The following is a 21,339-nucleotide window of genomic DNA, read 5'->3' on the forward strand; positions in this document are numbered from 1 at the left end:
AAACTATGCTTTATTCCCTATTTTTATAAATACAATATCATCCAAATATTTATTATAAAGCTTTGAAATTCAGAGTATATTCAAAGATTTAATAAATAATTATCTCAATATTAATTTTGTTGAGTTTGATGAGATATTGATTGATAAATCTTATATAGAATTTCAATCCTTAAAATGAGTATTATTTTTTATAATAATTTTAAGTTCTAATAATTTCATATAGATTTTAATCAGATTGAAAAGTTTTATATAAATTCTAAAATTATATTATAAGATTTTATATTAAAATCTATATATTTATAATATTTCAAATATATAATAATATTAATTAAATTTAATATTGAATTCTAAAGTAGATGATTTTTGATGTGAAAAGTGCTTGCGCACGGACCCGGGCCCTCATCAAAAACACGCCCTCGTAACATATTCGATAATTCCCCAGCCGTTCCTGGATCCATGTGCCCAGACACTTAAAGTAGACTATACTAGAAGTAGCACTTGAGCTATAATGATCTATCGTTTTTGGTGGTAGACTAGATGTGGGAAAGCATTTGGGGGGTTCGGGTGTGCGGACGGACGGGCCCTTGCATCGTGGTATTGAGTCGTGTTGTAGAAGACATTGGACAAACATGTCATAAAGATCTGGAACCTCGATAGTATCAAGAACAACGACATTCCATATTTCTAAGTTGCACATTCTCTTCGAGTTGAAGCTTCCACGTTTGTGAAGATTTGGAGATACAATTAACTTTCGGAGATATACTTAATTGAAACAACTCACAGCAGGAGCCAAAATTTACTAGTTTCTGCAAGAACGAGATGATGCATAAATTGCGGGGAATTTTCCGCGTAATATTTGCCAATGAAGCAAGTTAATTTGACTACATCTACAGCCATCCAAACTTATTCTATACCCCATGTCAGTATCCAAGAAGAATGGTTTCTATTTGTAGCGTCAAAGCTCAAATATCGCTCCTTGACGAATCTACCTCCTCATGCAAAGCCAGGTATGGGAAATGTGACGATACCATCCCATACTCTCCCAGCTGCTACATCAGGCTCATTACCAGAACCTCGAGTTCTCGCCAATTGTAATATCTGTAGTGCTGTGGCTGTGAGATGTAAAGGGTATCTCAGACGGCTTGCTTCCTCGATTGCTTTATTCTGTTTGATTGTGAGCACCATATACTCACATGGCATGATTGCAAGGGGTTCTTGAAAGTTACTTACTAGACGAGCAATAACATCATCAATAGAGGAATTCGAGGTACACCTTCCACTTAACAAAGCTGGCACTCTATCCACAAACATGGCGCTTGCTCCAGCTGCCCCTTTTACTACATCGTATAGCATCCCTGTGTCTAGACCTATAGCTTGACCAAAAGCCATTGCTTCTACTGCTGCGACTAAATGTACACCTGCTAGTATATCTTCAACTAGCTTCAATCTCGGGTCATCCGCACTTGTAGTAAAGACTGTAGTCTGTTCGAAGACAAGACTTGGTCGGGTGGGGGTAAAAGCTCTGACGAGGCCAGAATCATCGTCTAGACCAAATCCGGAACGTACGCCGGACGCCAATACTTGCTCAGCTGCAGAGCACAGGAACAATGGACATTTGACTCTACGGCCATCGGCTGTCACTATACCCATATCTTTAACGATAATGTTTAAAGCCGAAAACGGATGGAGATTATTCTCCAACATATGCGGTACTCTATTTCCTAACATCCAGCTTTCACCAGATGATTTAATTAGATAGTCAAAAGCCTGCTTGGTGTTAAGACCCAAGAATGCAGCAAATCCCATTGCTTCTGATGCCATAATCATGTGTATACCTGCGAGAGCTTGGTGTACCATTTTAACCTTGGTACCCGCCCCCAAACCACCAGGGATTATATGTAATGGGTCTGCCATGGCGGCCAATACCGGTTTCGCGGCTGCCAGCGATTTCTCCGGCCCAGAAGCGAGAACCACAAGCGTACCCAGGGCTGCTCGGCCCGTACCTCCAGACACAGGTGCATCCACCAATTCCACATCTTTCCTGTTGTATTTATTGTCAAGTAATTCTCTGACTTCCGGTACGTGTGCGGGGAAAGCGGTGGAGCTTAGTATGATCGTAGCATTCGGTTGTAATTCGTGGATAGCTCCAGTGACATCGTCAAAAAGAACCGACAGTGTTTGCGCAGCTGTCGCTACCATGATCACGACGTATCTTGCATTGGCGACGGCAGATCGAGGCGTGGTAGCCGTGTTTCCGCCTGCGGATCTGAATTTCTCGAGCGTGGGTTCGTAGACATCGAAGCCAGTGACAGAGAATGTTTTGAGGAGATTTGTAGCCATGCCCATCCCCATAGCTCCAAGGCCGATAAAGGCCACGACTGGTTCATCAAATGAAGGCATGTTGTCAATGTGGAATGAACAATAGAAGAAGAATGGGAAGCACAAGAATTGAGCAAATGCTACTTAAACTTGAAAAGGGGAAATTTGAAGTCTTCATTTTGAACCTTCCCCTACCAAACTCACCATTTAAAGCACCATGTAAATGGATCCCTCCAATATCGGTACCCCTCATAATTCACACCAACGGCAGAACAAGTACGACGTTCATGTCCACTTGCCATTTTTGTGTTTGTTTCGTGGGGGTTCTCGGATAGATATCCGTCAAATCAATACCCCCCCCATAAGCTACCCCGCCCCCGCTCTACCAGGAATCAAACCAACCAAAAAGCGATATACTGAAAAAATATTTATACTTTTTGAATATACAACATTAAATCAAGTAATTAACTTTTCTGTTTGTAATAAGTCATAATAAAAAGTAATAAGAAGCTTTCAAATCATTTCTTTCTCATCCTTTTTCTTTACATTCAAGAGCATATCAGTGTTTCTTTCCGATACCAAGATATCAGGTCACTCTGGTATTTTCAATGTATAGTTTCACCCTACTCTGAAGAGTGGCTCCTCTTTTTTCATCATAAAAGTCCAGTAGATGAACGATACACTCTGCTTGCTCAGAATAAAGTCTCAAAATATTAACATCCTCTCCATAATCACAATATGAGGTATTAAATTTTCCTGTATCATTTTCTACTTTTCTATAAGAACCAATTTTCCAAATCCCAACAATACCCATTAAAACATTATCATGCCATCCCGTTTCAACGCCATTCATATCTCATCCATGTATACCTCGCAGTATATCATCTATTATCTAAACATTGTTTTTTTCTTTCTTTTCTGGTTCTCCAATCTTGAATTCTAATCTCAATCTTCCCTCTATTTCTTCGACCCATCCTGATCATCTCCAGAAGGTCTTTCTCCTCACGAGCAAGTTCCAAATCCACTTTGACACCCAGTTCCACAGTACGTACTCGTGCTGCCACACCATCCATACTGAGAACAGCAATGTCCAAACGAGCTTCCCTGGCACGTATACCCATTGCCACACGACGCATCAGTTGAGACTTTCAACGACGATGTTGCAGTAGCTTTTGACGTCGTAGATGAAGATGTTGGTGCAGGTGTAGATATAGACGTAGCTGAGCTTGCGGTTCCACTACTACCATTGTTTCCAGTGTTATCATCAGCAGCGCCAATACTCTGTGGATTCCAGAACACTTCGTTGGGATCAATGGTTTGTTTAATCGCTAATAATTTGTTATAGGCAGTTTGTCCGTATCCGAGCATCGCGGCATCGTTTGCACTTAGTTCTGGGTCTACATAGTTGAGATATGCCCCAAAAACGCTAGGTGCACCTGCTGAAAGAGCGCTATTGAGAGAGTCGACGAAGGGTGTTATAGCGTCATCATATGGTGGCAAAGAGTTGGATGTAAAGCCGTAGTTCTGTCAAATGTTAGTTATGTGTGCAAATGCTCGAGTTGTCAAGAAAAGTAGTCTTACCTGGAAAACCCAATGAGCGTCACGATCAGAGTATGCCGAAGAGTCAGAAGAAGGCACATTTATCTGACTATCGGCACCTCCATACAAATCAATAATAGTATACCAAGGGGAAGGAGCACTTCTTCCTTGATTCAGAATGTAGGTGAAGTAGCTAGTTAGCTGAGCGGAAGTCAACGGCTCTGCGTTCTTCGTAACCACAGATTTGGCATAAAATGTGTCGTGAGCAACATATCCAGTTAATGGTTCCTCAAGTTGTCCTCCATTGTTTGCACTCACTAAAGCATCTGTCCATCCTAGAGATTTAACACTGCTGGTATCGGCGGTGGGAAAAGCGGACAATATTGCTGGGAAAGTGACGCTCTCGAATTGGGTCTGATCACAGCTCATACACCAGCCACTAAGACTGAATGATCCATAGTTGTCTGTATAAATACCTAATGTGATATTTTTATTGATTTTGATAGAGTCGAGAGTAAGTTCTTGAAGTTTGGTGAAGGATGAGACAGCAGTGCTGACACTATCTAGTGTTGCGGGAATACTCGCTGCGAAGGTAAGAACGGACGATGGAGCGGCAAAGGTTTGGAGGTAGAAGGCTGTCGCAATAGCAAACGAATCGGCAGCTCCTCTCATTGCGTAGAAAATATCGGGATAAGCTGTGGCCGTAGTGTGGAGTTGTGTTCCATTGGCAAGAACCACATCGAGACCAACGATAGTATCAAGAGCCAGACCCCAGAGTCTAGATGCGTATCCATAACCTCCATGAGTGAAATGTCCACCTATTCCAACCCCTGGACATGTCCCATGTGGAACAGCTCGTTTACCCTGACTGTAGAGTCCAAGAGCGAGATTTCCTAAACGTACACCTCCCCCAACGGTAGCAATGTTGGTTTCTAGAACATTTTTTATTAGACATCGTTCAGAACGCATATTCAAGATATCGTTCAAACTTACGAGCATCAACGCTTATAGAATTGAAGTTCTCGAGACTGACGATGAGACTTCCATCTTTACCACCAGTTGAATAGCTAGCATATGAGTGCCCGCCTGATTTTGCCTGTACTTTAAGTCCGGCAGCGGCCGCACAAGTGATTGCGTCACTCACATGTTGTGAGGTGGTAGGTAAAGTGACAACAGCTGGGGTATATGGTAACCGAAGATTATAAGGGGAAATGGTCGTAGCCCATGAAGATGAGGAACTATCTTGATATGGAACAGAGTGCTGAGTTAAGCAGTCTTGGACGCTTGAAGCGCGGGTCTCGACTCCACCAAATGGGTATGAAGAAGCCAGCGGGACAATTAACAAGCCAAATATGATCTGGGCCATGATGATTCGAAAGCCATGCTAGAAATCGTGTTAGCAACATGATCTTTTGACAATAGTATTTCACGTGATTGTGGCAACAAGTCTAAGAATTCTCAAGACTGTTAAGTACGATTTAGTTTGTGCGTGCTTACAATTTGTGGATTCGTCCGATACATTGCGAATTTGCGATTTCTGGTGGGGAGAGATGGCTAGTCAGGTAAAAAACCAAGAGGAAAGAAGTCCGGATGAAGAGTGATGTCAAACTTGAACAATGAAGGGAAATACGAGCTTTTAAGAACACCGCATCTTGACTCTCCTGAAAGGTCGTGATTCAAGTCACTTTGATGCCGAATCATGGTATTCCATACCGTCGGAATAGGAGAAATTGTGGATGGCTTCAATATTTGATTGAGATTTTTGTTGATCGCCATCTGCCAAGGCCCGCCGACAGGGACTGAGCACTTGCAGCAGCGGCCAAAAAATAAAAATAGGCATAAATATGTAAGGAGTTGGGTGTGTTTACGGGTTCCATTGTGTTGCTCTCGGAACAATTTGGCCAAAGCTGCGGTGAATCACTGTTGATGACAGGTATTGACACATGCGGATATCCACAAAATATCTTGTACCATAAAGCAAATACGAACTGCAGCCTACTAAAGCTACTCTCAGCTGTGTACGCCACCCATTCATGCCATTTCCATATAATTTGATAAGTTCCATTCAGAACTCTTCCAAACGCCTTGTCCAAACGATATTATCGTTGTCATACGCATTCCATGTCTCCTGTCATGTCGTACATATTCGTAAAGCTTCGTTGATCGAAGCCTAAGGTCAATCAACTACTTTCCCCCGGATTTGGGATCCCATCTCCACTTCTGCTATGGTATTGCTTTCTCAAGAATTGTTCAATTGGCACATCGTGTTGTGGCCGAACTGGGGGTGCTTCATTGCCCTTCACCGTTGTATCCTCTGGTCCTTGTTCCAAAGTTGACTTTTGTAATGCGCTTATACCTGGTATCCACGAAAATGCTTTCATCATTAGCGGTCTGCTATTGGGATTTTATGGTTCAGCCTGATCAGCAATGCTGAATTATTTGCCTACCTTTCTCTGTCAGGCTTTCTTCCTCCTTTTCTGGTTGCCCCCCACAAGCAGCTTGATTCAATTTATCTTTAAAATCGCCCTTCCTAAACTTGTTCCCGTGTGCGTCTTTCCCAACCATGTTCTTGTCTTGGTCAGGATCATAAACGCCATCTTTAGAAATCGCAGATACACTGTTGGCTACAGTCTCGTATGCGGAAGAAGCTGTATTCTTCAATTGATCGATGGTCGAGGGTTGAGATGACATGTTGGAGAAGTCTGTGGTCAGTCAGTCAGTCAGTCAGCCCTCAACAAGATATGAAACCACCAATAAGAGGATTCTTTGGGGGAAGGAGTGCCAACCGAGTCAATTGAGGGCTGCCAAATGCTGTGAGAACCAGTCAACACGCGTAGATGTGAGTATTGAAGATAAAAGTTGTATAATGGATCAAGAAAACGAACGAGCTTGGAATTGCAGATAATCGTTATCGATGTGATTGTATGGTTATAGCTTGTAACGTAACGTAACGTATAAATAACATAACGTCCTTTGTCCTCGTACCTGACAGAGAACATCACCAAGTTATCCGCTTGACGTCAGTGAGAGAGAAACAGCCAAGCAATTGCTTTGAGGTGTCATCTTCCGATTATCCGTCGGAGGCATACTAAATCTTGAGAAAGTTGGATAGAAAATCGAATCAATTAATCATAATAATCAAGCTGCCGCAACAAAGCTCAAAATAGTATCAATCCATTCTTATATTGTCAGCCCTATAGGTTATTCTTCCACGTGGCCCACCTACTGACCATAAGTACCGGTGACAGCCCCTTTCGGTCTCTATCCGGATCAACTTAATCGCCGCTATTGTATGTTCGTTCCGATCTTTGAATTTTGTGAAAAGAATAACAAGAATAAAGGATAAGAAGATTCTATGAAGACCAGGAACAACCTGGAACCTTGGAATTTACCCATCTGATCCAGGAATAGGAATTGAACATCAGTCTCAACCCTTTTACTCCATATATCTGTACATAACCTCACAACCTTAAATACGGGTAGGTGATTGGTATTTCCACTCTTAGACCAACCCCGCTTGTTTCTGTGCGACACGATGCACTTGCTCGCATTGTCACCAATCTTTTATAAGTCGATGTTGGCCAAGATGAGAGTAGAGTGGGTGAGTGGGTGAGTGGGTGAGTGAGTATACACGATACTTCATTCAAGCTTCATATATGATTCATTTGTTCGATGTTTTCAATGAACAGTCAGCAGCTATCTATCAATTAAGGTTAACATCTCAAATAAACCTAAATAGATCATCACCCGAAAGAGGAACGTTAAAGCATTGTTGAATTGTTCTTCGGACTTTACTGCTTCTGCCGAAATCCCCGATTTGGTTTTAGCTACTCATTTTTCATCAACGGCTACATTCTGGATATGTTTGTATTAATACCAGGTGCTGGACCCATCCTGCGACATACATATATATAAGAGCTTATTGGGGATTCGCAAGGAAACAGAGCAGAGTGATACGTATTCGGGGACCTACATCGCACCCACACCGAGGTTCCCCATTAACGGCAAGCATTAATTCCAGACTCGAGAGTGGACTGATGATAACTCTGTAACCATAACGATGGATAATGATGTCACAAGACCCGATAAAATGTTCAGTTCCTCTCGTCGCTCTCATCGGAAAACGAGGACGGGGTGCAATAATTGTAAGAGGAGAAAGATCAAGGTTAGTTAAAGCTGCCGTTTGACTGATCTGTTGTACATCCTACTACCCAAGCCGGCAAGAGTACACACATAGGTAAGTTCCAAGTCTTCATTTCACATTCTATAAAACATTCCATTTGACATTGTGTATCTTTAGTGTCAATTTCTCGTTGCCCTCACTCGAGTGTTGATAGCCCGCCTCAGTTCAACAGTGGCTAACTCATCGATTAGTGTGGCGAAGGAAAACCTAGCTGCTTGAATTGTATCAAGCATTCAGTACAATGTGATTATTCAAAAGCGGATGCAGCAACTTCAGCGAAGAATACGCCACTCTCCTCTCCCGGATCATCAACTTCAGTTTCAGCTCCAAATAATGTGCTGGGTCGAACTGTCGAGGGCCAAGACCCATATCTGAATCTTATGGATTTGGAGGTCTTCAACAACTTTTGCGTATCAACAAGCAACTCACTGAACTCCAATCCTGTGGTGAGAAACATATATCACACCACGATTGTCCAGATTGCATTTCAGCACGAATTCGTCATGCGTGCGCTACTCGCTCTGTCAGCCCTGCACATGGCTCGCAACAGGCCTGATCAGAGTGAACGACTCTATGAGTATTCAAAGCAGCAACATGAGGCGGCACTCCGTCAAGGCACTGCCTTCATTCCTCATATTACCACTGAGACCTGTGCAGCGCTTCATGTCTTCTCGATATTCACCGGTATGCACACATTAGGTCGACCTCGCAGCGTTGATGAATTTGTAATTGTCGGCGAAAATGGAATTACCTCATGGCTTGTGCTATTTCGAGGCGTAACCGCAATTATCGATCAATTCAAAGACGCACTTTTAACAGGGCCTTTGGCCATCTTGTTCAAAACCAGAGAAGAAAGAGTCATGTTGCGTCAAACATACGCAGATGATGAGGTTGAACATCTCAGTCACCTAAGAATTGCAATAGAAACCACAGTACCCGATGAGCATGAAGTACAAATGTACACCGAAGCTATCCGCGGCTTGGAACTATCGTATAAATTCATGTACAAGTGTCCAGCCGAGCAATACGAGACGGGGGACATTTTTATCTGGCTTTTCCGTGTTCCTGATGAGTACTTGAGTCGTCTGAATGATGGTACTCAAGAAGCATTAGCCATTCTCGCGTATTCAGTGGTGTGCTTTAAGAAGTTGGAAAATCTCTGGTGGATAGAAGGATGGAGCAATCATTTGATGGCCAACATCTATCAGTTTTTGGATGAAGAACACAGACAATGGGTCCAGGCACCTATTGATGAGATTGGTTGGGCCCCTTATCAATGACCAGAAACTGTTAGAATCGCAAATTCTGAGGATTTCTTGGGCTCAGTTAGGATGAGAACAAATCAAAGTTGAGAATCATCTTTATACTTTTGTTTGTTGATTGTTTTCAGAAAGATGTATTGTATTTCGAATAAAGCAACTTGTAAATTCTTCTCTAAATTTTTCTCAAGATTCAAAATTCTAACTTCAAGTTGCATTAGGCGAGCTTTCTGCTTCCTTGTGTAAGGCAAGGCAGGCTTCTCTTCAAATTTGCGTATCACTTTTGTTTGATCAGGAATAATCTAAAAATTGCTCTCATCTATGTTCTCCATTATGGGTTGTACCTTCATAAATTCATTATATTCACTGCTTTTAAATATGTACAATAGAATCATCAAAGCTCTCGATTGTGCCCATTCCAATCTTCAAAATAGCAGCTCCCCCTTCAATCATTTCTCCTTCTCTTTGCTCCACCTAGTAAGTATCATTACTGGTATAGTTTTCCCTAGCAGCGAATTGCAACACGCCAGCCCCAACATCGAAAACGGTGACGACGTTCTTCTGGAAGGTGTCGCCCAAGATATACAAATCATTTGCAGTATCACTTCCACCATCATTAATACCGCTAATGCAAACGTCGTTTCCATCATCATCAGTACCAGCGTGGAGAATCATATCGAGAGGGTTAGTATAGAAGACTGTACCACCAATCTCGATACCAAACACAGGTGGAACAGCAGTACAGGAAACGACATATGAGCCCTGATCATTGCTGTACACGGCAGCCGGCACAAAAGCCTTGTTAATAGCATTGGCCATCGTGGTAGGGAGGTAATTAAGCGTAGTTCCCGAATCGACAATGTATTGAGGAGTTGCAGCGCCGGAGATGGCTTTTCCGTTCAGATATGCGGCTTCGATTTTAATGGTGTAGAAATCGTATGCTTTAGGGTATCCGGTGACGGATGTAACAAGGATGGGGGTGCTGGCGAAATCTTGTACGAAATCAACGGGGGGGACACCGCCGAGTGCGAGGTAGCCGGCGGGGCCGGAGACGTCGCGCTCGATGGCGAGACTGAAGAGGGAGTCGACGAGTCCTTCTTCGTACATGGTGGTGAAGATGGGGTTGTAGACTACTTGGGTGGAACCTTTGTAGGCGGATGTGCTGATGGGGTGTTAGTATGAGCTTTTCCCCTTATACTGTTCAATGTTTGTTGGGGAAAACTTACATTGCGGGATACGCCATACCGACCAAACCACTGGTAGTTCCGTCACCGTTCCATGCAGCAGATGTGATCAAAGCGACAGTGGTGGTTACATTGATACCGGCAAAAGTCACGGGCTGCGATCCAAACACACCAGTGAGATACTCTCCATCGCCATATTTAATGGAAAATTCTTCGCCCGAGATAACTTTGAAGCTAGAGTCTTTTGTGTAGGTTGGGCCAAATGCACAGGTGGCTTCCGAGGCACTCTTTCCGGTATCGAGATTGACACAAGAAAATCCAGTCTCGGCTAACCAAGTATCACTAGATCCGGTGTCGACACTAGATGAGAGGAGAAAAATTAGTCCATGATCTCTTCCAATCACCGAGTTAAATATTTCCGGAAAAGCACTCACATAACCTCGAAAGTCTGTGTTCCAAATGTAATATCCGTAGCAAATTCCTCTCCCTCAAATAAACTGATAAGAGCAGTTGAGCTTCCATTAACAATATCCAAATTCTTCAAGAATTTAACTGCGCTTCTGACTTTAGAGCCTCCGGTAGATTTCTTGGTAAGTTCCAAGACATTGTCTGTGACGACTGGAATACTTCTTGGTCTAGAAGGAACGACACTACGAACAGAGATCTTTGAGTTTGGAGCGCGGGGAAGTGAGCGAGCGGAGGTGAGGGAGAGGAGAGAAAGAGCGGTAAGGGTGGAGAGGACGGGGAAATACATCTTGGAGGGGAGATAGAAAAGAAGTTGGCACTTTAAAGAATGCTACAGGAAAAAGAGAAGAGGGAAAAAGCTAAGACGGGCAGAGGCTTCTTCATATACTCCTTCCTCACAACGCGCGCATATCTGCAAATGATAGCATCATACATGCACCACTCTTTCATTATCAGATTAATACCACATTCCCCTGCAAAATCCTCTTCACATGCACGGTGCCGATCCAAAAAGGCAGTTGAAGAACGATATCTGCAATAAGCAGATAGAGTAGTTTCCTATCAGAGATACCATGATCCGCTGCAAGGCACATTAGCACCGACGCCCCTCCCTCAAATCCCGACATCGTGATTCTTCGGCATTGAGACGACGCATCTCACCAACGATTGGTGGATAAAGAGCCAAGAGAAACAATCACAAATCCAGGAACAGAGTAGTATTGCGGAGAAAGACAGCTCGCAGGTACTGTCACTGAATCACTTACAAATAACATACTAGCAAGACTGGAGGTGTGCAAGACGAATAGAAATCCAGATAAGCATTTGTAATCCCCGCAGCAATCATTGGCACGATTGTTGGCGCGTAGAAGTGGGAGTGGATGGCGAGGATGGGATCATCCGAAATCCGTCCTTATCACACGCAAAAGGGAAGGAGATGCGCGGTCTGTAGTTTTACAGGGGGTGGTGCTTTCACGCTTTTGTGGAGAGTTTTGCCGACCCGGGCCGTCGTATTATGCACAGGGAAGGGGGGAAAAGATGATTGCTAATTGCCAAAACAGCTGGAATTGTGTGATGTTAGAGGGGTTTGAATGGGGTTTTGAAGAAGAATTATGTGGTTATGATGTGGTATTTACTGGTCAATTTGGCCGATGATTAGTAGTTTATGTTCTGATACACGGTATACCCGACGTTTAACCCGATGTGTGATCTGACGATACGACTAGGGCTACAATACCTGACTTATAGTTAATTGTTAGTTGACGATACATAAGTCTCTTATAGAACTATCTTTGACTACTTATTAGGTATAACAGTCAATGTCATGTCATCTCATAACTGCTGGAATGCTATTGTTTGAATTAATCAATCCATGGTCACCGAATTACTTCATCATCAAGGGGAAACTTACCATATGGGGTTTTATAGAATTCATTGAATTTGGCGCTCTGAATAGCACGGAGAAAATGAAGAACTCCTACTTGAGACATCAAGTCAATTAACTTAGTTTTGTTTTCTGCTAACGCAGTTTCGATCTCATTTTTACTCGCCCCTCTCTTATCACTAATGTCCACTTGAACATTGTTATAGCACACCGAAAACGAAAGAAAGAAGGAAACATCGGAATCACATGAGAAATTGAAAAGAGCAATATTAGAAAAGAAAGATAGTTGATTGTTTTTGTGGGGGTTTGGAAGTTTTGGGTTTGTTTTTGGGTTTTCTTGCAAAAATCAAATGCAAAACTCCTATCGCATCCCATATTGTACTACAAATGAAAGATGGAAGATATTACCATTGTGTTGGATCCGTGGATCTTGATACTACGATTCTCGAGGTAGAAAACTGAGTTACAAATGAAAGATGGAAGAAACTACCATTGTGTTAGACTGACTGGTGGTGGAGTTTGGAATCGGAGTTCTCATGGAGAACCGGCGATGTTGACTTTGAACCAACCATTCAATCTGCGATCCGTTCTCGATCCAACCTTGACTTGTTCGACTTGTTGAGTTCCGATCTTGCTAAACAATTTCCATTGTTTGAAGTTGAGACGGTAGAACTGGCAAGCGTTGGTGAGCTGGGTGAAGTTTTCGTTCGGCATGCGAAAGACGACTTCGCAGCGACCAAGACGGGGGAACTGATTGATGGCTGTTACGAGATTGAAGAAGACGTGGCTATGGTTGGACTTTTGGACGTCGAAACGGTACTCGGGAAGTGTAACTGAGACCAAGCAGGTCTTAGTAAATGCCGAGTAGAGTTGGACGATGCGATGGAAGTCCTGGACCTGGGTGTCTGTGGGATAATTCTTCTGGGCAAGATTGATGGAGAGTGCGAGAGTTTCACCTCCGAAGGTGACCCAAGGGTGGTTGGGGATTTATCCAGGGGCGAGTGTCGAGGTGGATGGGGAAGCTGGAGCGACTTGATCCTCTCGGATGAGACGTGCTCTGAGATCTGGTGTGGCTGGCATCTTGCTTGTTGAGTGGTTGCGAGTAGGATCTGGTAGACGATTCTGGTTGTTGCTTGAAAGTCTTGCTTGAAAGTTTTGAGTGAATTGTCTGTAGATGATGCTCGAGGAGTGGATGAGTGGATGGGGAATTGAATGATAGGGAAAGAGACGAGCCTTTAAATAGTGGGTTAGGAAGTGCTGTTTCAATCTTATTTTAATACCTGAACAACAAGCGCAATGCGAGAGTAACACCAATCTTTAATCTAGCAATGTTTCCGTACATTCCTGAGGTCCAAAATGTTGTTCAAGCATTGAACAGAAGAATTGTGGCCACACACTGAGGCTAGCCCGCCAGATCAACCCATCCATTGGACCAAGTAATAAATTGGAGACTTCTTTCAAATTGACAATGGAAGCCTCTTTGTGTGCACTGTGAACAACCACTGGTTGTTGGTAGAGGTCGTTAGGCTGCGATCTCAGGTGCGGGTGATGCGAATCATTTCTCATGTTTAGAGGTGTATCATTTGGTTGAGCGAGACTTCTCGCAGCTCCAACAGTATTTACATGAACAAAAAAAGGTCATTCATAACCAGCAAGGATACTACCTAAGTTTACAGCAATTGTTTTGGGAATTTGTAAAGCATAGACTTGAGTGTCGGTGCCTCTGTTAGTCTATAATCTATTTTAGTACGGCAAAAAAGCTTGTGTATTATGCGAAAGATTCTGTTATCAGGTTACGGAGGAACAATCCTTTCAATGTGACGAGGAATGGAACAAGGACGAGTCTTCTTTGTGCACTCGAGTAGGAATAATGATGTTTGTTTTCCCTCACAAAGGGACGCGTAGAAAGTATTGAGAAAATTGACAGAACACAATGTCAACCAGTTCGCTCAAAATTAATTGTTCCTGCGCGCTAGCGATGTTGACTATTTAGTTGTTCTTCTGCTAGTACATATACATGTGTGTAAAGAGGGTCTCCCAGTTTCGATGTCAGATTAGTCGCAAAAGAAGTACTTCGCTAGTTTATTTGCACAAACAAAGACAACCACGCATCGCGAAATGGATGTCAAGACCGTAATACAAAATTGTGTAACTGACGGGCCTTGCTACTATTCTCAGTGTACGCCATTCGCAGCCGCCATTCCATTCAAGGCTGGAGGTGGTGGTGGTACAGGTCCAAAGGGTCTTGGGGGCACAGGGTGAACATCTTCCTCTGTATCGTCGTCATATTCTCCCTCGCTTCCTTCGTCATCGCCCTCTTCGTACTCGTACTCGCTCTCCGTGCCTTCCAAATCACCTTCAGCATACTCTCCCTCCACGGTTCCTGCCATGCCTTGGGTAAGACCTCGTCCTTGCCTCTGCATCTGATCAATGATATCTCTCAACTTTTCATTTCTCGTCTTTAATGCCTCAATTTCATGGGAACTCTTGGTGCGCTCCTCGGCCATCGTAAGTATGTTCTTATTGGTAGCTTCGTGCTTTCGAGTCAAAGCCATGTTTTCCTTTTCGAGACGTTTAGTCTTTTTCGACATTTCTTCCATTTCCTTGCGAAACGTTAGAAATAAGTCATTGCTGTTGTTGAGCGTATCTTCCACCTGGCGGGCAATTAGCTCTAGGCATCCAATAGCAGAAAAAAACGAATATCAAATGTAGAAAAGTAGGTCCTACCTGCTTGAACTTCTCCACATAAATGTTCAACTGGTTTCGTAACTCGGTTTCGGTTTTAGAAAAGGTTAGAACCTGCTGATTCAACTGTTTTGCCCGGTTTACCTCCTGCTCAGCAGCTCTGCGTTCACGCTCGAACCTAGCAAGATTATACTGAACTTCAAGCTCCTTTGTACGCAGAAGAGAATGGAAATGGAGCTCCCGTAATTCGTACTGATCAATCAATGACTTGAACTTTGCTTTAAAACTGAAGGGCATTAGTGCTTGGACTAGCGTTAACATAGAGGAACTTACAGTTCGTCAAGTTCAGGATTGATAACCACAGTTTTTGGATTATCCTTTGTATGCTGATAGTCCTGGAACTGCCACAGAATTTCACTACACTTCTGATCCCATTCTTCCTTGGCAATCTTTTCATTATCTTGTAGAGTTTTGTTTTCACCCTAACCCCGCTTAGCATCTGTAAAATCGCATGCACCCAACAGAATGCGCACCTTGAGTCTATTGTTCTCTTTCTGTAATTCTCTGCAGAGTTTCTCCAGCTTTTCTCGGAGGACGACGGCTTTGCCAAGGTCGGTTCTCGCGACGTCTTTCTCCTTCTGCAACACATCACCACGCTTCTTGTTTTTCTGATTATCTCGCTCCAGTCGTTTCATGTCCGCAAGGTGTTCCGTGACCCTCTTTTGGAGTGTCTCGATTTTTTGAAGATCGTCCATTTTGGATATTGAGGAATTCAGTTCTCGATTCGCTTTTTTGACTTCGCGTTCTTGATAGCACAATACGTTAGCAATTTTTTCAAGCAGGTCTCGATCTCCCATTGCCCCTCCATCTGCACTCGCGGGGGACTTCAGAAGGAGCATATCAGCCCTGTGGTCTCTCCAAATTGAAGAAATGAGAGCAGGGGCATTTCGATCTATCATAGAACCCCCTCCAAAAAGGACACCCCTCATTCTTGAATCGACCACACTCAATAATTCAGTTCTGAAGCGAAGCGCTTACCCCTCTCCTTCCACCGCGACGCACTTCGAGCAGACAATGCACACGACAGCGAAAATCTGGTGCAGCATGCAAATCGGTAATAGGGAGGGAGTTTCTAGAATGGACAAAACGAACCAATCTCTGCCTCTTGATCCTTCTCTCCAGCTGCATCTAGTTCCAGTTGCGAGATTTTGGCCGCAATAAGTTTCGAGGCTTCACTAGGATCCGTCCCCTTCTTCTGTTTTCCCTTCTTAACTCCTGCATCGTTATGGTGATGATGTCCATTGGGATAATCGGCATGGGTATGGTTCGCATTCATAGAGGTGGTTCTTGAATTCGTAGGGCCAGGTGCGTAAGTGGGATTTGCCCCAGTCGACATTGTTAAAATTCAAGTGTGAGTATCTGGGTACTTATCGTTTATGTGCGACGACTAGTTTTGTCGCAATTCGATTTTCTGATTTTTCATGTATTGCCTCTCTGCACGTTGACGTTCTTTCTCAAAATAAGATATTACGAGGTTGACTGTATCCAAGCTAGTGTGGCCCGAGCCGGACAATCGGGCAATCAAAAACACGAAAATTCACTGAAGCGAACCTTCCAATGGTGAAATCAGTAATCATCTTACTTTGCGCCTCACCATATTAATTTTCCCTCGTTCCTTCCCTTCCTTCCATCGTCCTTTCATTACCTCTCTCACACTTTTTTTGTGTCTTTGATGACATATTGATACAAGAAATATGTTACGACAAGCTGCAAAAAAAGGTGTGACGGAACTCGCCCAATATCCAAAGCCAGGTGAAAAGCTTCATGGATTTACGCTCTTGAGATCAAAACATGTTCAAGAACTTGAGCTGACAGCACTTCATTTGAAGCATGATAAGACGGGCGCAGACTATTTACATGTTGCTAGAGAAGATAAGAATAATGTCTTCTCTATTGGATTCAAGACAAATCCTCCAGATGATACTGGAGTCCCTCATATATTGGAACATACAACATTATGTGGAAGCAAAAAGTAAATTGTCTTCCTTTCTATTATTATCCATATTAAATTGGATCGCGCTGAATAGTTTGTAGGTATCCCATTCGTGACCCATTCTTCAAAATGCTACCCAGAACATTGTCAAATTTCATGAATGCATTCACTGCGTCTTCTCACACATTCTATCCTTTCGCCACCACCAATGAACAAGATTTCAAAAATCTCATGTCTGTTTACCTTGATGCAACATTGCATCCACTATTGAAACAGAGCGACTTTACACAAGAGGGATGGAGAATAGGGCCCGAGAACCCACGAGTGGCAATCGAGGGAGACGCTGCCAAACCTGAAGATAGCAAATTGGTGTTCAAAGGTGTTGTGTACAATGAGATGAAGGGACAGATGTCGGACGCTGGATATCTTTACTACATCAGGTTTCAAGACCACATTTTCCCTGCCATCAACAACTCGGGAGGTGATCCACAAAAGATGACCGAGTTGACATATGAGCAATTAAAGAAGTTCCACGCCGAGCATTACCATCCAAGTAATGCTAAAGTTTTTACATACGGCGATATGCCTTTGGCAGATCATCTTGTAGAGGTCAATGCTCAACTAAATGCTTTTGAGCGCATTAATGGAGAAATGGAAGTACTAAAGCCTATCGATTTATCATCTGGTCCACAGACTATCACAGTTCCAGGACCTATCGACCCATTGGTAGATGCAGATATGCAATTCAAGACCTCAACTTCATGGCTGGTAGGTGATGCTACGGATGTTTTAGAGACTTTCTCACTTTCAATAATGTTTGCTCTACTCATGGATGGATATGGATCTCCACTCTATAGAAACTTAATTGAAGCTGGCCTGGGAACCGAATGGAGTCCAAATAGTGGCTATGACCCTTCTGGAAAAGTCGGAATATTCTCTGTTGGGTTAACCGGCGTTAAAGAAGCCGATGTACCAAAAGTTAAGGAAGCAATCCACAAGACTTTCCAAGAAGCACATAAAAATGGATTTGAGAAATCGAAAATCGATGGCTACCTACATCAATTGGAGTTCAGCTTGAAGCATAAAACTGCTAAGTTTGGTATGTCATTGATGCAAAGAATTAAACCTAAGTGGTTTGAGGGTGTTGATCCTTTTGAAGCGCTAGCTTGGAACGACACGGTTGCTGCATTTCAAAAAGAGTTCGAGAAGGGTGGTTATTTGGAGGGATTATTGGAGAAGTACTTACTAAATGACAATACACTCACTTTCACAATGGCTCCTTCAACAACTTATGGAGATGAGCTTGTAGCCGAAGAAGCCACACGTCTCGCAAAGAAGATTGCAGAGGTCACTGAGAAGGCTGGCGGTGAAGCTGAAGCTCGTGCCCAGTTAGAAAAGAGGGAATTAGAGCTTTTGGAAGAGCAAGGAAAATCTAACACTCAAGATCTCAGCTGTCTCCCAACTGTTCATGTTAAGGACATCCCAAGACAGGACGAGAAAATAGAATTAAGGGATTCCAGGGTTGAAAATGTCAATGTACAATGGCGAGAAACACCCACAAATGGACTGACCTACTTCAGAGCCATCAACACTTTCGAAAATCTACCCGAGGAACTGCGAACATACATTCCTTTATTCACAGATGCTATAATGCGTCTTGGCACAAAGGACATGACTATGGAGCAGTTAGAAGACTTGATGAAGCTTAAGACTGGAGGAATTGGTGTCGGCTATTATGCTTCCTCGTCTCCCACAGATTTCAAGTCGGCATCCGAGGGCTTGAGCTTTTCCGGGACTGCTTTAGATCGAAACGTGCCTGAGATGTTCGGGTTATTGCGAAAACTAGTTCTTGAAACTGATTTTGATAGCCCTGATGCCGAAGTCCGCATCCGTCAGCTTTTGCAGGGCTCGGCAGACGGTGCAGTTAACAACATCGCTTCATCTGGGCATGCATTTGCCAGAGGCTATGCTGAAGCTGGCGTAACACAATACGGACGTTTGAAGGAACAAGTGGGAGGATTATCTCAAGTCAAGCTCACCACCTCACTTGCCTCGAGACCCGAGGCCGAAGGACTAGCCGATGTTATTGATAAACTCAAGACGATTCAGCGACTCGCATTCTCTGGGTCTTCCACCATTAGGACTGCCCTCACCTGTGGTAGTGAAAGTGTCACAAACAACGAAGCCGCCCTTCAGCAATTTCTATCATCAATCCCAAGATCTGAATTGCCATCTCGCATAGTACCTCCCCCAGATTTCACAAGAAACACCAAGACGTTCTTTCCTCTGCCATATCAAGTATACTATGGTGGCTTTGCTCTCCCGACGGTATCTTATACCTCTCCAGCTGGAGCACCTCTTCAAATACTCTCTCAGCTCTTGACTCATAAACATTTGCATCATGAGATTAGAGAGAAAGGCGGAGCTTATGGCGGAGGAGCTTACTCGCGGGGACTTGATGGCATCTTTGGATTCTACTCTTATCGTGATCCAAATCCTTTAAACACAATGTCGATCATGCGCAACGCTGGTAAATGGGCAGTCCAAAAGGAATGGACCGAACGCGATCTTGAAGAAGCCAAGTTATCTGTATTCCAAAGTGTCGATGCACCTCAATCGGTCAGTCAGGAGGGCATGACCAGGTTCGTATCTGGGGTTTCGGAAGAGATGGTTCAAGAGCGACGTGAGCGTTTATTGGATGTGACCAAGGAGCAAGTCCAGACCGTTGCGCAAAAATACCTCGTTGATGCATTAGAAAACGGCCAAGGTAACATGGTTTTCCTTGGAGAGCAAAAGCCATGGGTAGATGGAACTTGGGAAACAAAGAATTTGGGACTTGCCCAAGAGCAACCTGAGGTCATGGATGAGGAAGATGTCAAGGACGCTGCTTTCGGATCATAGAACCCGCAGTTCTGTAACATACTGTATTCCACTCAACTGCATATACTGGCGTTTGGGATGTACAATATTAATGATTGAATGGTATGTATGATAGGTAAAGACAAAGATCAGCGATGTCCATGACAGGTATTTGATTAGCACGTAATGAGCAATGACATATAACCTTTCGACATCATGACTCTTTCGAACGAACTAAGTCAACATTATGACGATGCACCTTGGTAGGCATGTTATTTCCTCTTTCTTTAATTTTCAATTCTTTCTTCGCGCTACGAACAGATTATCACGTCTGCAGTCCTATTTTGATGGCTGTTAGATCACAAGTCACGTCTTCCTCTGAGAAGACTAGCGCAATAGCAACATTTAGTGTATAACCAGGCATACATGTCGTGAGTTGTCGCTTTATGGTTCCATCTTATTTCAGAGCTGTGGTCCCGGAGGCATGGGATGGCGGACTAAAGATGTGAGGACATACCGGAGCCATGTACTGTAGAAAGTAAATGGGGGGAGGTTATTGGCTACCTGATAGGATCTGGGTTGTGTGTGTGTGGTATTACATGAGGGATATTTGGATATTTGGAAGGTTGTTGGCGGTTCATAAAGGGGTCAAAGAGGGGTTAAAAAATGGTGGAGGTGAACGTTTGCAGCCAGCCATACTACAACCACCGAAGCACACTAAAGCTTATTGAGCAGGTAAATCTTTTAAGTATTCGGCGTGAAACAGTTTGGACTAATGCGATATAAAATACCGGTAGTTGATCTGGGGCATCTCGGAAGTTTATAGCCGTTCATATAGTACGGAGTAGATGGTCGACTATATTTTTAGTAACGATAGTCTTCATATTACCGATTTACTTTTAAAACACTAGGTAAGTTAACCGACTCTGCATATAAAATAGCCTAATCTGAGACAAATATTGCTGACCGACTCGAGTCTTTTGTTATCTAAACCTCGCTAACGTAGGTACTCAAGTATTTGGTCATTTTATTATTGTTGGAATTGGCACCCGCCGCCCGCTCCACGCAGCCCACGAATAAGAAGAGCGATTCATGAAAAATATTGGGGAATTTATTAATTTATCACCAGATATTGAAATTTACTTCTTGTACGTCATCCAGTCAAAAGATTCAAATTTCCAAGACGTGCCTGAAGATCGCGGTAAAAATTGGAATTTGGGCGGAGTCGCAGAACTTCATCGATGCCTGGCGTCGTCTCCGTACCTAATGCCTACTTCGTATTCATCCTAAATCAAATATACACAGGATGGTGAGGAGTTAAATGAGATATAAGTTAAATTCTATCGACGTGTATCTAATCCCTCTCTCTGTATATGTATGTGCATATGTGTGATATAATAAGTTGGGAAACTGTGAGAATCGGGGGAAATCACAAAAGAGGTGTGAGATGTGAGGTATTTTTTATTGGAAAG

At 43.3% G+C, this 21,339-nt stretch overlaps 7 protein-coding genes across 7 annotated transcripts; 2 read left to right on the forward strand and 5 right to left on the reverse strand.

The window, feature by feature from the left end:
* Positions 1 to 993: 993 nt before the first annotated feature.
* EAF02_002686 (uncharacterized protein) lies at positions 994 to 2,400 on the reverse strand (the record flags this gene model as incomplete). The annotated part of the gene is made up of 2 exons (XM_038898734.1): positions 994 to 1,164; positions 1,231 to 2,400. 2 exons carry the CDS (start codon positions 2,398 to 2,400, stop codon positions 994 to 996), a joined length of 1,341 nt encoding a protein of 446 aa, XP_038761022.1.
* A 921-nt stretch (positions 2,401 to 3,321) lies between these two features.
* EAF02_002687 (uncharacterized protein) lies at positions 3,322 to 5,379 on the reverse strand (the record flags this gene model as incomplete). The annotated part of the gene is made up of 4 exons (XM_038898735.1): positions 3,322 to 3,843; positions 3,901 to 4,790; positions 4,852 to 5,242; positions 5,356 to 5,379. 4 exons carry the CDS (start codon positions 5,377 to 5,379, stop codon positions 3,322 to 3,324), a joined length of 1,827 nt encoding a protein of 608 aa, XP_038761023.1.
* Positions 5,380 to 6,038: 659 nt separating this feature from the next.
* Positions 6,039 to 7,153, reverse strand: EAF02_002688 (uncharacterized protein; the record flags this gene model as incomplete). The annotated part of the gene is made up of 4 exons (XM_038898736.1): positions 7,089 to 7,153; positions 6,645 to 7,037; positions 6,306 to 6,560; positions 6,039 to 6,232 (listed from the first exon to the last, which is right to left on the reverse strand). Exons 3-4 carry the CDS (start codon positions 6,547 to 6,549, stop codon positions 6,039 to 6,041), a joined length of 438 nt encoding a protein of 145 aa, XP_038761024.1. The 5' UTR covers positions 6,550 to 6,560; positions 6,645 to 7,037; positions 7,089 to 7,153.
* A 765-nt stretch (positions 7,154 to 7,918) lies between these two features.
* Positions 7,919 to 9,321, forward strand: EAF02_002689 (uncharacterized protein; the record flags this gene model as incomplete). Its single annotated transcript, XM_038898737.1, has 2 exons — positions 7,919 to 8,023; positions 8,233 to 9,321. The coding sequence occupies 2 exons, from the start codon at positions 7,919 to 7,921 to the stop codon at positions 9,319 to 9,321; spliced, it is 1,194 nt and encodes a 397-aa protein (XP_038761025.1).
* Positions 9,322 to 9,774: 453 nt separating this feature from the next.
* Positions 9,775 to 11,238, reverse strand: EAF02_002690 (uncharacterized protein; the record flags this gene model as incomplete). The annotated part of the gene is made up of 3 exons (XM_038898738.1): positions 9,775 to 10,462; positions 10,527 to 10,844; positions 10,919 to 11,238. The coding sequence occupies 3 exons, from the start codon at positions 11,236 to 11,238 to the stop codon at positions 9,775 to 9,777; spliced, it is 1,326 nt and encodes a 441-aa protein (XP_038761026.1).
* Positions 11,239 to 14,504: 3,266 nt separating this feature from the next.
* EAF02_002691 (uncharacterized protein) lies at positions 14,505 to 16,411 on the reverse strand (the record flags this gene model as incomplete). The annotated part of the gene is made up of 5 exons (XM_038898739.1): positions 14,505 to 14,984; positions 15,058 to 15,301; positions 15,349 to 15,497; positions 15,549 to 15,820; positions 16,168 to 16,411. The coding sequence occupies 5 exons, from the start codon at positions 16,409 to 16,411 to the stop codon at positions 14,505 to 14,507; spliced, it is 1,389 nt and encodes a 462-aa protein (XP_038761027.1).
* A 280-nt stretch (positions 16,412 to 16,691) lies between these two features.
* Positions 16,692 to 20,122, forward strand: EAF02_002692 (uncharacterized protein). Its single transcript, XM_038898740.1, has 2 exons — positions 16,692 to 17,047; positions 17,110 to 20,122. Exons 1-2 carry the CDS (start codon positions 16,770 to 16,772, stop codon positions 19,907 to 19,909), a joined length of 3,078 nt encoding a protein of 1,025 aa, XP_038761028.1. The 5' UTR covers positions 16,692 to 16,769; the 3' UTR covers positions 19,910 to 20,122.
* Positions 20,123 to 21,339: the final 1,217 nt, after the last annotated feature.

The sequence above is a fragment of the Botrytis sinoallii genome, assembly GCF_014898435.1.
Source record: "Botrytis sinoallii strain Bc 23 chromosome Unknown BSIN_004, whole genome shotgun sequence".
NCBI classification, from domain to species: Eukaryota; Fungi; Ascomycota; class Leotiomycetes; order Helotiales; family Sclerotiniaceae; genus Botrytis; species Botrytis sinoallii.

Bases quoted from the DNA above. Each gene is read 5' to 3' on its own strand.
- EAF02_002692 (XM_038898740.1), top strand. From the start codon at position 16,770: ATGTTACGACAAGCTGCAAAAAAAGGTGTGACGGAACTCGCCCAATAT. The intron at 17,048-17,109 runs GTAAATTGTCTT...AATAGTTTGTAG, and splicing joins ACATTATGTGGAAGCAAAAA to GTATCCCATTCGTGACCCAT.